The sequence below is a fragment of the Mytilus galloprovincialis genome, chromosome 6 (assembly GCF_965363235.1).
Source record: "Mytilus galloprovincialis chromosome 6, xbMytGall1.hap1.1, whole genome shotgun sequence".
In the NCBI taxonomy this organism is placed as follows: Eukaryota; Metazoa; Mollusca; class Bivalvia; order Mytilida; family Mytilidae; genus Mytilus; species Mytilus galloprovincialis.
The window spans coordinates 86,085,274-86,100,863 of NC_134843.1; the positions used below are offsets into that span (position 1 = coordinate 86,085,274).

Here is a 15,590-nt window from a genome sequence, read left to right on the forward strand (position 1 = left end):
GGAGTCTTTTATAGACTACATATTATTTTTTCTTATTCTACAATGAAGAGAGTCCAAAATAAAAAAGGAAAATCCAAGAATGTCCTTTTTAGAGGTCGAAATTTGCTGTTTTGGCGAATATACCGAATTTTGCAAATTCATATGCTAAAACTCTGCTTTTGATAGGTATTTTTTGTAAAAAAAAAAATGTTAGAAGAAATTTCTTCTCTGGCAAAGGGAACACATGGAAAAATAACACCATTAATATGACAATTTTATTGGATATATATATTAAATTTACATTCATATTTTACAAAACATTTCAATCACAATGAATTGAAGAAACAGTAACCTTTAAATTAATAAAATGGAAAGCAATAATTTATTCCATACATTTTGTTCATAAAAAATTCCCGTCTCTTTGGAAGAAATTTCTTCCAACAAATAAAAAACATTATTTCGTTTTCAATAGGGTATACAATAATAGTTAATAAACTCAGCTGCTAACTTCATTTTGTATCCTCTCTCAAGTTGGAAGAAATTTCTTCCAACAAATATAGAAACATAATATATTTACAAATTATTTTCAATTTGTTCAACATAGATAGTTCACTTCATTTGATGTTCCTCCTTGGAAGAAATTTCTTCCAAGTATTTACAGCCACAAGAAAAAAAATCATTTTATTTTGTTCTAATAATTTTTTGTCACTGATACTGGTTGGAAGAAATTTCTTCCAAGTAATTACAGATACAAGAAAAAAAATCATTTTATTTTGTTCTAATTTTTTGTCACTGATACTGGTTGGAAGAAATTTCTTCCAAGTATTTACAGCCACAGGAAAAAAAATCATTTTATTTTATTCTAATAAATTTTTGTCACTCAGGTTGGAAGAAATTTCTTCCAAGTATTTACAGCCACAAGAAAAAAAAAATCATTTTATTTTGTTATAATAATTTTTTGTCACTGATACTGGTTGGAAGAAATTTCATCCATGTAATTACAGGCACAAGAAAAAAAATCATTTTATTTTGTTCTAATAATTTTTTGTCACTGATACTGGTTGGAAGAAATTTCTTCCAAGTATTTACAGCCACAGGAAAAAAAAATCATTTTATTTTATTCTAATAAATTTTTGTCACTCAGGTTGGAAGAAATTTCTTCCAAGTATTTACAGCCACAGGAAAAAAAAATCATTTTATTTTATTCTAATAAATTTTTGTCACTCAGGTTGGAAGAAATTTCTTCCAAGTATTTACAGCCACAAGAAAAAAAAATCATTTTATTTTGTTATAATAATTTTTTGTCACTGATACTGGTTGGAAGAAATTTCTTCCAAGTATTTACACTTTACAGCCCTTAGATTTTGATTTTTTTTTCTACTACAATTTGCCACTGATAATTTTAGGAAAAAATTTACAGCCATATGGAAAAAATAAGTTTATTTTGTTAAAAAAAGTATCATCAAATTATTCAAAATTTGTTCCAACAAATATAGAAATATGTAATATGTTATAAAAGAGGGACGAAAGATACCATAGGGACAGTCAAACTCATAAATCTAAAACAATTATTGTTCATTTGTTCAACACAGATAGTTCAATTCATTTAAAGTTACTCCTTGGAAGAAATTTCTTCCAATTACTTTTATAAAAATGTAAGAAATTTTCCTTAAATTTAAAAAAAGATAATCTTTCCACTGCTGCATTTTCTCTTATTTAATTTAGCTTAAAAAAAAATTGTCTAAGTATGAAATGTTATTCAACTTCCTTTTATTTAAATGCTCTATCACGTCTTGAAAGAAATTTCTTAAGAAATTCATAAAAAATAGCCAAAAGAAAATAAATGAGAACAATTTCCAGCACTGTTTGGAAGAAATTATCACCTTTATTACAGAAAGGCATTGCATTTTACAGTTTTACATGTATTGTCGGACGGACGAACGGAGCCACAGACCAGAAAACATAATGCCCCTCTACTATCGTAGGTGGGGCATAAAAAGATATTATTTACTTACAAATCATGATCAACTTTTATTGCAACAAAAGTAAGTCATTTAAGATTGTTGAAGAAATTTAGTAAAAATGAAGTACATTAAAAACAAGTATTACATACATGATACTATGTGTCTATGAACTCATGTTAGACTTGTTGAAAGCTGAAGTAAATTCAATTAATTATAACTGGCTAGCACATACATCTTACATTTTTTAACATAGAGGGTTGGAGACTAAGAGAAAGTGATATAACAAAAAAGAAACTAATTGTTACATTATGCACTACAACCACTAACCAGACTCCTTAACATCACCATGCTATTAGCCGGTTTTGCACATTGTGCAACACAGCAATTAATTTCTCCAATAATAACAGACTTAACGGGACTATGTAAAGTCATTTCAAGATGTAATCTGATCAATTCATTGAACACAGATAATAATTCTACAATAGATAAATGCATTGCAATACAATATCCACAAAAAAATATAATAAGTTCAAAAATCAAAAGTAGTTCCAAGAAATTTTTTAGTTTGTCTCCTCCTTCAGTTCTCTGGTAATAGTACACATAAGAATGTACTATGTTTCTGGTTCTTTGTTGCCTTTTCTTTTTATCTGAAAAAAGTAAAGTACCACAGAATTATTTTCTCTGGCCAAATAAAGATGTATCAAAAGCATGAATTTAGCTAATACCAAAATTCAAAAATACAATTTTTTTTTTAAACTTATATAATCAGTCCTCTTTTGTTCAGCTAATGGATCGAATCATTAATAACACAGTCATGAAACCAAGCATAACCTACCGAATTAGACGATTTATGGGATTTGTAATAACATAAGCAACATCTGGAGCAGGATCAACTTACCCTTCCGGAGCACCTGAGATCACCCCTAGTTTTAGGTTGTCAGTTTATTTTCAATCTATGAGTTTGACTGTCCCTCTGGTATCTTTTGTGCCTCTTTTGTACAATAACAACAACTGTAGATTTCGAGGGTTATCAATTTACATGAATTTTGTTTGTACATGTAGAATGTATTGGGTAAACCTGCATTTTAGGTGTCCAATAAAGTGTGAATTTGCATTAGGGACCAGTTTCTTTGAAGTATCATTACAAAAGTTTTCTATGGTGAGTAAATGACAGTATAGAGGACATTTATTGAGGGATCGAACTCAACCAGATGGCTGCAGTTCAGTCTCTCAAAATATTAAGTAAAAGTTGATTGTAAGAAAGAATGAACAGCTGCGCCATGAATGCATGATATGTCCGTTGTCTTGTGTGAAAGTTTTAAGCAATAATCATAAATAGTTTCTGCGAAAGTTTTAAGCAATAACCATATATTGTTTTTGAGATACGGAGGGACATATGAAACCCCCCCCTCTTTTTTTTCTTCAAAAAAACTAAATATCACTAAAATAAAATTTAAACGGGCATATAAAAATCAGATTATAATATAAAATTAAAGAAAGAATAGACCTACCAGAATGTTTTGCATTAACATTTGTCTTTCTTTGAGCTGCTCTTGTTTTTCCACTTCTTTTTGATTTAGAAAGGTTTTTCCTTTGCTGAAGTGTTGGTTTCTTTCCACCATTTTTGTTAACTTTAGCAGCACTGTTTTTCTTGGTTTTATCCTTACTGGAGGTTTTTTGTGATTTTTTCTTCCCAGATGAGTCTGATGGGCCATTTTGGGTTGTTGATCTCCGTCTTACTTGTGAATTTGGGTTTGTCTTTTTCTTTTTCTTTTCTTCTGGCATTTCCACCTAACACAAAAAATAAAAAAACATGTTTGTTTAATAATTAAAATGTTTGCAATCATTTAATTGATAGTTAACTATATAATAGGCATCACCATTTAGAATGCTTTTTTCTCTAATTTTTGTGCTATTTTCATATTTCCTGACTGGTGTGAGAAAAATATTTCTCCTCAGTAGTGAAAAATCAGTTCTCGGCAAATGATCAGTCAAAATTTAATTATGACATCATGAAAAAGGTGAACTTGCCTGATGACGTCGCATATAAAGAACACAAATTTCTGAAAATCTTTGAAAAAGAATGATTAATGTTATCAGAGAAACAGATTCCGACACTATAATTTGTGTATTACGATATTTCTCCACTCTTGACAGTTAAATTTAATTATTTAAAATGCTTGGCATTTTTAGCCTCACGCTTTAAATAATAAAATTTAACTGTCTCAAGTGGAGAAATATTGTAATACACTTGTTGCAGTGTAGGAATCTATATATATTGCACTTTTTCTTGTTATCTTTGTTATCAATGGTTACCTTCTATTTATCCACAATGTTTAAGAATTTAAAATGAGACTTACCTCTGGGTCATCTATTTCCCGATCTACCATTTCCTGTATTTCTTGCGGCAGTAGGTATTCTTCTTGAGAATGGAGTGTGCTCTTTGGTAGGAGAGGTAATAACCACCTGGCATCTTTTTTTGCATATAATATTTGCTTATTTTCATTCTCTGATGTTTCTCTCAAAAAAGTAATGTATCTTTTCCACCATCTATATTGAGTATTTTGAAGTATGTCCGAAAATAAATATTTACTCCTTTCTATGTTTTTCTCCAATGCATCAAAATTAAATTTTTTATTAAAGTTATCAGGAACTGATATTGAAGGAATGCCAGGTGGAATTTTCTTTAACAGTGTGTTTTTCAATTGTTTCCATGGACGATGATTGTTTCCTTTATATTGAACACATATTTTCCCAGTTGCATCCAAAGAAAATTTAAAATGTAATGGAACTGTGTGACCTTTAATTGGATTGATGTGCTTCTCCAACCATCCTTTTATATCATACAATCCACCTGTCTGCTTTGAATTAGGAAGCAAATCAATCAATCCTACCAGAGTTTCTGCTTCTGTTTTCCTGAGTTTTTCTGAAACGCGACTAAATGCCGCATCAATGTCTTCATGGGTATGACCCACATACAAAAAACTAAGATGGACCTGCAATGAGAAAGTTACATATATATTAGATAATTTACAATTCTCTTAAATAAAGTAATAAAACATGGCAATATTTTGTATACTAGTATATCCATGTATAAAAATAAATGTCATTATGAATGGAAAATAATGATGGGATATTATGGGAATGCCAACAATCTGACCATTTCATGTAATTTCATACCTGATATAAGACAACAAGCAAAATCATAGCTGTATTTTGTCACCTGCCTAGTTTTGTTTATATTCATTTATTGTATTTCATCAGCAAACCCGGAAACAAGCTTTTTTCGCTCTCAGATTTTGATCTGTATTGAACATTTATCCACATTTCAGTTTATGGCTGCCACTGTTTGTAGTTTTGTCAGTCAGATATGTTTTACATGTTTCTTTTTGGCAATTTTTAACATTAACCTAGCGGTTGAACAAAATAAACATCACTGTCAAAAATAATAAAGAAGAAAATAAGTTTTGTGATTGTTTTGGAATATTATTTGCTCCTAAAATTATGGAAAATTAATGTAGGGCTTTTGTCATTGGGAATGTGTCTGAATACCGTACCTTGTGGAAGTCTTGAAATATACATGTGTTACTGATGTGCTTCATTTGTAAAGTTTATCTCTTTATACCCAAAAGAGGGAAAAAAGATACCCGAGGACAGTCAAACTTATAAATCGAAAATAAACTTACAACGCCATGAAAATGAAATGAAAGATTTAGCCTTATATCTCACCTCTTTGAAGACATTTGTTCTGACCAGCAGCTCACAAAAAGCAAGCATATATCTGTTTTTATTTTCACGAAAACAGTTATCCGCTTGGATGTATAATACATCTGGTAAAAATGAATTCTGCAAAAGAAAGATGAAATTTTATGCTATTTTTTTATTTATAAATGACTTACTCTACATAAAAAAAATGGTGCACCCCCCAAATATTTTGTTCAGATGTATCATGTCTAATAGGTAACCTTAGTCAGCCATTCAAGAAACATAATGTTTATTTCAATCATGACAGATAAGTAATGTTTTGTCCAAACTCTGAATTAACTTACAACTAAGTCATTTGAAATTATGGTAGAAACAGGATGGTTGTTTATAGTAATTGTTTACATTGACATCATTCGACCAGTGGTGGGTGGCAGTCATATCATATCTCCTTATTTTTTTTTATATCATATAAATAAGAAAGCAATGCATCTTGCAGAGGCTATATTCGTATGACACTACGCTATGTAAACCCGGGTGGCAATACATTATGAACAGTCTATGCTTGTTTAAAGGGAAAGGGATCGAAACGGGATTTGTTTGTATTTTTTCTTCCAGAGTTGCGTCACGAGCATTTCACTTGTGTGTGAACACGACTAATTAAATAGGTTTATAATGTAGACAATGTTGTGTGCAATACCTCACAATAACATCATGCAGAAATGACAATGATGAAAATATGCAGAAAATGTTTACTTTTTTAAATACAAACATGCAGAAGTAAGATGAAAAAAGAGGTGATCCTAATATTAGATTAATTCATTCTGGCAACGCTGTGTTAACCGGGACAAATTCAAACTCGATATTTGATTAAAAAAAGTTATCAATCCAAGCATTAAAAGTACTGAAGTATCGAATATCGGATGACCACAAGTTATTGTGGATGGTCAATATGAATTTTCTGTAAAACCATGTTTTTCCTTAAATCTATTTTAAAATTTAAAGAACTTGCGATAGGTTTAGGATATCTTGTTAAGATCATCCTAAGACAGCTTCGAGGCGAGGTCTGAGATATGTCCTAGGATAGTCATAAGAGGATCATAAGACATGTCCTAAGACATATCTTATGACAGGTCTTAGGATAGCTTCGTGAAACCGGCCCCGGATACAGTGCAGGCGATTTGGTGTCACGATATCTCAGTAGCATGGGTTCGAATCCCGGTGATGGAAGAACAAAAAATTTTCAAAAGCAAATTTACAGATCTAACATTGTTGGGTTTATGTTTAAACGAGTTGTACATAAGTACGTCTGAACCAGTAACAACTCTTCAGCAGATTTATCCATCGGATCACCAGCAGTGATGGTGATACATGACTGTGTATATTCTGTATATACAACTCGTATAAACATCAACCCAACAATGTTAGATCTGTAAATTTGCTTTCTCAAATTATTTGTTCTTCCCTGGCCGGGATTCGAACCCATGCTACTGAGATATCGAGACATGAAACGCCTGCACTGCACGGTAACCGGCGCGCTAGACCACACGACCACCTAGGCCTTAAAATGAATCTTTCGGTGGCCTGATGTTACCTTTCAACGTCAGTTTTAATCTAGCGTCGTACTACAGTACAAGATATATATAAGGCATGAATATGTTATTTTTACAGATCAGCTAAATTATCTATAGTAAAGGATCCTACAAATTAATGTAAGATACAGTCACAGAAATAACTATATTTATTAGTACGTCTGAACCAGTGACAACAATGGTCCCACAATAAAGTGCACAGGTGAATTAAATAAAACAATTATAAAATTCGTGTTTTCATGATCATAGCTAAAAAATGTGATTATAAGTATTGAATGCTTCTTTTTGTAACTTCATAGGGTTGTAAAAGCGTTGACCGTGCGCACATTTTTAAAATGAAGCGCTTCCGCGCTTCATACAAAATGTACTTCGGTCAACGCTTTTACACCCCAATGAAGTTACGAAAAGAAGCATTCAATTCTTAAATGAAATTACTTTGGCGTACAAATATTGCAAATAAAATGATTTCGATAAAATAATGAATACATGTAGTTTAACAATATAATGACATTTTATGACCGAACAGTTTGTCAATGAAAGTTCAAAAGTATCATATTTATGAAGAATACCCTTTTCAAATAGTTCCAATTGAAGATGCATAACTTACACAAATTATCCCTAGCACAGGATCGCAGGCACAGTGATATAATTATATATATATATATATATATATATATATATATATATATATATATATATATATATATATATTATTCGTCGTATCAAATGGTCTATCTAATACTACTACTGTAATCACCAGTCAACACTGAGGTTGTGAGTTTGAACCCCGCTCGTGAAGGTGCACTCGACTCAAATCTTAATTGACTAAGATTGCAGTTTTCTTTTCGCGTGTCGGTGGTTTTCTCCGGGCACTACTGCATCCGCCATTAATAAAAACTTGCGTTTAAAACAGTCAATCAATCAATAATAATACAAGTAACATATTTCGTGAAATGACAGTTTAATTAATTTTTCACACGATACTGATCAGACATAGTTTTATTGTTTTCGAGATCTTTATATTTAATTAAAAATATGAATGGTCTCATAAATACATTAAGGTCAACATGAAAGTCATTAAAAAGACGTAAGGCCATCTTTTGATGCGTTTTGCAACACGTTACCAATTAAATTTCATAGACGACAACAAACTTAGAAATAGACGTCAATTTAAAGCATTTAAATGTTGACATTTCAAGAACTGCATTCCTAAGGAATTGTACACTTCATTTTGTTGCCAGGATTAAAGTTATACCTAGCACGACAATGTAGGCGAATATTCTTTTTTGTTTAATATCGCTGACATTTACTTGTGGTATTGTAATATCTAAAGATAAGTATGGCTGTGTTGTAAAATAATATACTAAACTAAAGAACCTGCTAATCCGACAATGATTGACGAGATCATGTAGAAAATATAATTATTACTATATATACTTTGGTGGCTATAAACAAGCAATTATATGGCATTCATTCACACTTTTGAAAGGATTAGGAGCGTAAGATTTAATCGTGCAGTGACCACGAAATTCATCTCTGCTTCACAATTAAGAAACAAGGAAGTTTCAGATCTAATCTTTTTTTTTATATTATCTTCCTAATTTAATTTCCGATCAACGATTATTGATATTAATCAACATATAACACATTACATTAATAGTAAGCCTAGCTAGAAAGAAAATAAAAGTCTTTATATTTAACATATTTGCAACAATATCATGTTGGTTTGTTGGTCCAATATTATAAACATATTCAAATCAAATCAGGCCTAAATTCTTTTCAAGTTAATCTTTTTTTAGGAAGGATTGTCATCGAATTGATCAAAAATCAAAACATTATTAAAACGTTGGTATTATAATGCATTTTGTAAAGGAGAATACACGATTAGGCCACTTTAGTATCCTTTGATTTCGGATCTGCCAGACATCAATATTTATGTTTTTATATTTTGTCTCATTGGACGTTCACATTATCAGGATTGTGACTAGTCTCGATTACCCAGACGCCTGAATTTTACAAATCAAACGTCTGGGTTTTCGTAATGGTAAAAAATCTTATGTCAGATTTCTGTCGCAGAAACGGAACAATTTGGATTATTCGTAGACCCTATGAAAAGTAACGATAGTATCCGAAATGATATTTTGACCCACAACATCCAAAATGGCAGCTTGTTTTTTTATCGACTTCAACCAAAGAACATCAACATGCAGCTAGCATATACGTGTTAAAGGGTCATGGTGTAATTAATGTGTTGTCAAAAGGCAGTAGGTAAATAGTAGGTTATTATTACAAGTTGATAGGTTTAAACAAAAACAGTAAAGTCGCGCAACATAAATTTATTGAAGTTGAACATCTGAGCACAGGGTTTGTGACAAACGCCTGTGATCTGAGTTTCAAAATAATTTTAATTTAATTATTATATTAAAAAGACATTGCCTCCAACAGGTTCGGAACAACCCCTCAATTGCATGACTATCCCTTTTATGAGTAATACATTTCAAGTGATTAATTTTGTTGTTGTTGTAAAAGCCACTTTTTAGTACAAAATTTATGTCAAATGAGCATATATATATTTTTATACTGCACTCGTTCTATTTGAGCGGTCAAAATGCGTTGACCGTATATTTCTATGTCATATACAGTCACTGACCTGATATCACTTTTCCTCATGAATATTTAAATAGAAATTGTCGAAATTATATTTAATTATTCATACTACCTCTTCACCCTGTTCTTGTTTCCAATGTAAACAACGATGCGTTTAACGACTCAAACTTGTTTCTTTTACAATTTTTGGGAAAACATATTTCACTTATTAATATATTTTGTTTGAAACTTATAAATCATTATGTTTTATGTTTATTGTTGAAATTTTAGTCTGTAAACAAACGAATTCATTCACCATTGATAGCGGTTTTCAAAAGGTAATGATGTACATTTCATCGTGTTGTAAATTTCTCTGCCTGTGTGATATGAGGCCTTTTTAAAGGGGGATTTTTCCCAATATTTAAATCAAATAAATAACATTAACACACTTAACAACAATTGAAAATGTTTTTTTTTTTAGATTGCAGTATAAAGACAATAATAGTGCATTAACTTGACATATCAACGATATAAGGATTCGGCCCGAAACGGGGAAAATGCTCTGCACAGCCTCGCATTTCCCCGTTTCTAAGCCTCTTCCTTATATCGTTGATATGTCAAGTCAATGCACTATTATTGTCTTTATACTGCAATCTAAAAAACAAAAAACATTTTCAATCATTGTCTATATATTATTTGAAGAAATGTTTCCCATTGGCATTGTAAGAACTATTTACATCTATCTGGTATAAGTTCAAAACATGTCCATGAGTTTTATAATAGGCTTGGATTTATATCTTTTGTTTTTATTATTAAAAATAATGGAACCCTATAGGCCTCTTTTTGAAAAAGCTGTTTCAAATATAATGAATTTTCCCCCTCTTAAGTTAAAAACCTTAATTTTCTTTTTTTTCGTTTCATCAACTGTAAAATGACCCCTTGCCCTCATTTGGAGGGTTCTTCCAAACATGCATTTTTCTAGTTTCAAGACAATAACTTAGGTGTAATTGTATGGATCTCTCTGAAATTGTACCACAATGTACCATATAACAAAGGGGAGGCTGGGATTAAGTTTTGGGTTAATTGCCAAAAAAATATGTAGGAATTAGGGGCCAAAAAAGGGCCAAAAAGAAGCATGTTTCTAGTTTCCAAACAATCATGACAATAACTTGCGTTTAAGTGTATGGATCTCTCTGAAATTGTACTACAAGGTTCAATACTGCAATGGAAAGCACAGGATTGAGTTTAAGGGTTATTGCTCCAAAGGGGTTTCAAAAAGTTGGGGGGGGGGGATTTTTTGTTTACCACTTTTTGAAGGGCTTCTTTTTTTTTTTAATTTTTAAAATTTCGAATTTTGAAAAGTTTCAAGAAGAAATCTTCAATTGCACAGTTTTGTGCAATAGATTTGTTAGATCTTTCACCACATTAATTTGTGACAAAAACCTATATTATGTCAAAAATTTGATCACAATCCAAATTCAGACAGAATCAAGCTTGTATATTGTGACCAAATTTGCCCTAACTGTTCAGGGTTCAACCACTGGGGTCGTATAAAGCTGCGCCCTGCGGAGCACCTTGTTATTGTTCGTTCTTATGTTGTACTGTTACACCACTGTCTTAGGTTAGGAGGAGGGTTGGGATATCGCTAACATGTTTAACCAAACCACATTCTGTATGTATGTACAAATGTATGTATGTGCCTGTCCCAAGGCAACAGCCTCTAATTCAGTGGTTGTCGTTTGTTGATGTTTGTTTTTCCTTCATCTTTATACAACTGTATATTGGTATTATGTTGTATGGGTTTTGCTCATTGTTGAAGGCTGTACAGTAACCTATAGTCGTTTAATTTCTGCATCATTTGGTCTCTTGTGGAGAGTTGTCTCATTGGAAATTATACCACATTTTTTTTATACTCATCTTCTTATTTTATACATGTTATATAGCCTTGTAGGATTTTCAATTTTAGTTCATGTATATGTTTTGAAGTTTTGTATGACATATTTTACACTGAACTAGTACACATTTTGTTTAGAGTCTAGCTAAAGCCTGCCTGAGTGAGCTGGATTTTCTTCGCTGTGATGAAGACACATTGATGTCCTTTTGCTGTTTTCTTCTCCTTAGTGGTCTCTTTGACACATTCCCCATCTCTATTCTCAATTTAATATATTCAACACTAAAGTAGATTCTTTTATTCCTACTTGTTGTTTGAATGTCCAAAGTAGGCATTTGGAAAACTCCTAGATGGTCTTTGTGTCCATAACAGAAACATGATAACCAGTAATGCCACTTATTTTCTCCATCATAACAATTGAACATTCAGTAATTTAGAAATATCAGTTAGATAAACACTTGGTTTTTTCTTGCCATGTTAAGAGTCTTTTAAAGCTTACTATAGGCTATGGATTTTGGTCATTGTCTAAGGTTAAAAGGTGACCTACAAATTGAATGCACAATATTTGAACTCTGGTGGATATAAATCTCAGTGGCAATCATACCATATCTCATTATTCTGATAATTATAAGCATTCAATGTAATGATTATTTTTCAGAATCATATTAAGGTACACTTGATAGTGCTTTCTTCATTCTCTTCGGTTTTAATATTAAAATGCAATTTTTAGGATAAGTGTTTCTAGTTTCAAATTGTATCTTTTTAAGGGGATTTTATGTCAGAAATAAACAAAACGAAATACAACAAATAGCTACAGCAAATTTATTTTCATGGTATTGTCATAGGCGGATTTAGAGGGGGGCCAGGCCTCCCCTTTTCTGGAAAAAAAATTGGTTGATTATATAGGGAATCACTGAAGCATGTCTGGAGTGGGCCGGACCCCCTCTTAGGCAGTCAGTGGGCCCCAACTTATGAAAATTTCTGGATCTGCCACTGATTGTGTGATAAAGTGCTTATTAATGTACTGGAAACAAATAAGAAATATCTATTTTAAATCGCTCAAACACCTTACTAATTGTCTATTTAAAACTTTAAAAAAGTACTTGCACTTCATTCAACAATGATCTTTGTCATTTGTTTTTTTCAACATTCTACTCCTATAATAACAAAAAAGTCTTTTTAGAAAATCATACAACCAAAATAACAAATGCAATTTATCAAGAAATGAGAGGCATTGACGACCAAGATGATAATTCTGTGGATGCTGTAATGTATTATCATATGATACTACAATGTAATATGGACATCAATTACAACTATTGCACAAGTATTGTAAGCACAGTTGGTCAAATGGTGTCTACTCTTCTTGATTTCTTCACTAGTTTCTGAAAAGCAAAGTAAATTCTTTGGTTATAATCAGACTATACAACATTTTTGGTAATGGTTATCATGGAGTGGCTAATTGTTATTACATGTACAATTATTACAGAAATATTAAGTTAATAAAGTCAATCAATAATCAACTGATAGAAGCCAATTGAAAATTTCACTAACATTTTTATTGCAATTAACCCCACCCCACATTGTAACTTTGGATCTCTAAGTGTCTTCCCTGGTCCCAATATGCATGCGTGTATGTTTAAATGGAAAAGCCTTAAAACAATATGTCATGTATGTGTTACCTGTTAGATTAATTTGACCTGTCACCATCATCAGGACTGTTGTTCTTTTTCTTCCGAGATGAAATACATGTATTGGATGGCAAAGCCTTTTGCTGAAATATAATTTGCCCAAGTTTAATATGTATGAGACCAATGTCTACAAAACTATACATTTGTTTAGAAATTTTACTGAATAAAGTAATTTTGCAAAACTAAGAAACAAGTTCAAGTAGATATGCAAGGTTCAAAAACATTTAGTCTGACTTCATGTACATGTATCTGTATTGGAATAAAACCAAAGAAATTATTTTTCTTATTGGTAATTCATGTCCTACCGGTATTAGGGTACAAAAAAAATATTCTTAAAAAAAACATTGGTACAATATATTCAAAATATTATATTTCATATGCTAAAAAAAAAAAAGTCAAAAAGTGATAAAGCATATATAGTGTATGACATTTAGTTAAGTTCACATATGTCTGAGGAACAGTAACTGCTAGTAGTCCTTTGTAAATTTATGTATCGTAATTTTGCTTAGTTTTTTTTTTCCTATTCTGTATCTGACATAGGACTAAATATGACTTCTTTAAACTGAGATTTACTGTGCCTATTGTTTTTGTTTTTCTACAATGGCTAGCTGGATAGGTTGAGATCTTGCAAAACATGTTTAACCCTTACGCATTTTTGCGCATGTCCCAAGTCAGGAGCCTCTTGCCTTTAATAGTCTTGTATGATTTTTAATTTTAGTTCATTTATATATTTCGTAGTATAGTATAACATTCATTATCACCTTGACCCCATGTTATATGTGAGGCCTCTTCATTCCTCTATATACATTTGTACTAGGTTTGTATTCTCCAGCCATTCAATACAGATAATTGACCTGGAAAAGATATTATATGTCAGTATTTTACTATTTCAGATGCAACTCAATGCAGATACGTTATACATAGATTACAATGTACATAGATTATAGATAGTTATAATATACTGTATTCTGTTGGTCATATTTTTTATTTTATTCTCAATACTAATCAGCCTTTTATGGCAATCAACAATTGTTACAACAGTAATCCTGTATTTGTTTAATTGTTAGTTTCATTAACTTTAAGTGCATTCTAAATGGCATAATCTATATATATAGCATGAGGATAAATTGTTTTATTGTAAGAAGAATTTCATATTCTCTTGCACCGTCCCTTGATGATCTTTGTTGGCTGGACACAGAATCTATAATCTTTAAATATACTTTTAAAATATATTTTAAATAAAATAGGAGTTTGACTCATCTGCATTAAGTACAAGAAGGGACTTACCTTTAAGCATCAATTCTTGGTGCTTACTGCAGATTAGTCATATTAAATATCCTTTATTAATTATATTCTAAGTATCCTTGTGATTTGCAGTATACCTCAAGGCTCAAGAGTCAAATGTGTGGTAGTTTTGTTTTTTTTTTTATATTGAGATTTCAGCTGAGACTACTGTGTTATAGTAGTCTAAGATTTCAGTGATCGATGCATGAGGTAAAATATTTAAAACTACATACCTAATACAAATTGTCAAACATTTTACATTTTATTTTATGATACTAGTTGTTACAAGGATTTTGCAAACTAATCCTTGGTTGTTACAACCTACTGTTTTTGTACATAAAGGTGTACAAAAACAGTAGGTTGTAACAACCCCCCCCCCCCTTTCTGAGTTATGTGTAAAAAACTACATTTTCCCTATCCTATTAAAAGAGACATTCGTAAGCATGAACCTTGATAAGTTAATTGTCTAGTTTCCATGCTGTTTAAACGTTTCATTTTACACTGAAACTCACAACTCTGGTTAACCACTGCCGCATGTTATCGTCCTTATTCCTGAAGTTTTTACCTTCCGGGAACATGTGGTCAAGGTCATTACCAAATTTTAAAACGCCATCTATGAACGAAATCCAAAGACACAAAAATCCAGACGCTATATTCATAATGCGTCTGGGTGATCGAGACTAGATTGTGACTTAAAACATTTAGAATTAAGGGAAACACTGCATAAACGGCCAAACGTCCGTCATTTGTTGATATTGTCAATAATTCTTAGTTATGACCAACAGCTTTACCCTTAAACAAATTTAGCTATACTATATTTAGTTTACACAGCCGAGTGTGTTTGCAAAATACTCTGTGTAGTAAGGCTAGTTGTCCATTCGTTTGATGTAATTTATCATTT

At 31.4% G+C, this 15,590-nt stretch overlaps 1 protein-coding gene and 1 long non-coding RNA gene across 2 annotated transcripts; both read right to left on the reverse strand.

The window, feature by feature from the left end:
* Positions 1-240: 240 nt before the first annotated feature.
* Positions 241-5,784, reverse strand: LOC143080569 (uncharacterized). The gene is made up of 4 exons (XM_076256474.1): positions 5,673-5,784; positions 4,304-4,939; positions 3,455-3,734; positions 241-2,590 (listed from the first exon to the last, which is right to left on the reverse strand). The coding sequence occupies exons 1-4, from the start codon at positions 5,718-5,720 to the stop codon at positions 2,250-2,252; spliced, it is 1,305 nt and encodes a 434-aa protein (XP_076112589.1). The 5' UTR covers positions 5,721-5,784; the 3' UTR covers positions 241-2,249.
* Positions 5,785-13,127: 7,343 nt separating this feature from the next.
* Positions 13,128-15,372, reverse strand: LOC143078384 (uncharacterized). The gene is made up of 3 exons (XR_012979205.1): positions 15,139-15,372; positions 14,167-14,259; positions 13,128-13,488 (listed from the first exon to the last, which is right to left on the reverse strand). It is a non-coding gene; the product is annotated as an uncharacterized LOC143078384 (long non-coding RNA).
* Between the last annotated feature and the right edge of the window lie 218 nt (positions 15,373-15,590).

Excerpts from the sequence above, each read along its gene's own strand:
- LOC143080569 (XM_076256474.1), bottom strand. The coding sequence starts at position 5,720 with ATGCTTGCTTTTTGTGAGCTGCTGGTCAGAACAAATGTCTTCAAAGAG. Across the intron at positions 4,940-5,672 it reads GAACAAATGTCTTCAAAGAG|GTCCATCTTAGTTTTTTGTA; the intron begins GTGAGATATAAG and ends TTCTCATTGCAG. Across the intron at positions 2,591-3,454 it reads TGTTAATGCAAAACATTCTG|ATAAAAAGAAAAGGCAACAA; the intron begins GTAGGTCTATTC and ends TACTTTTTTCAG.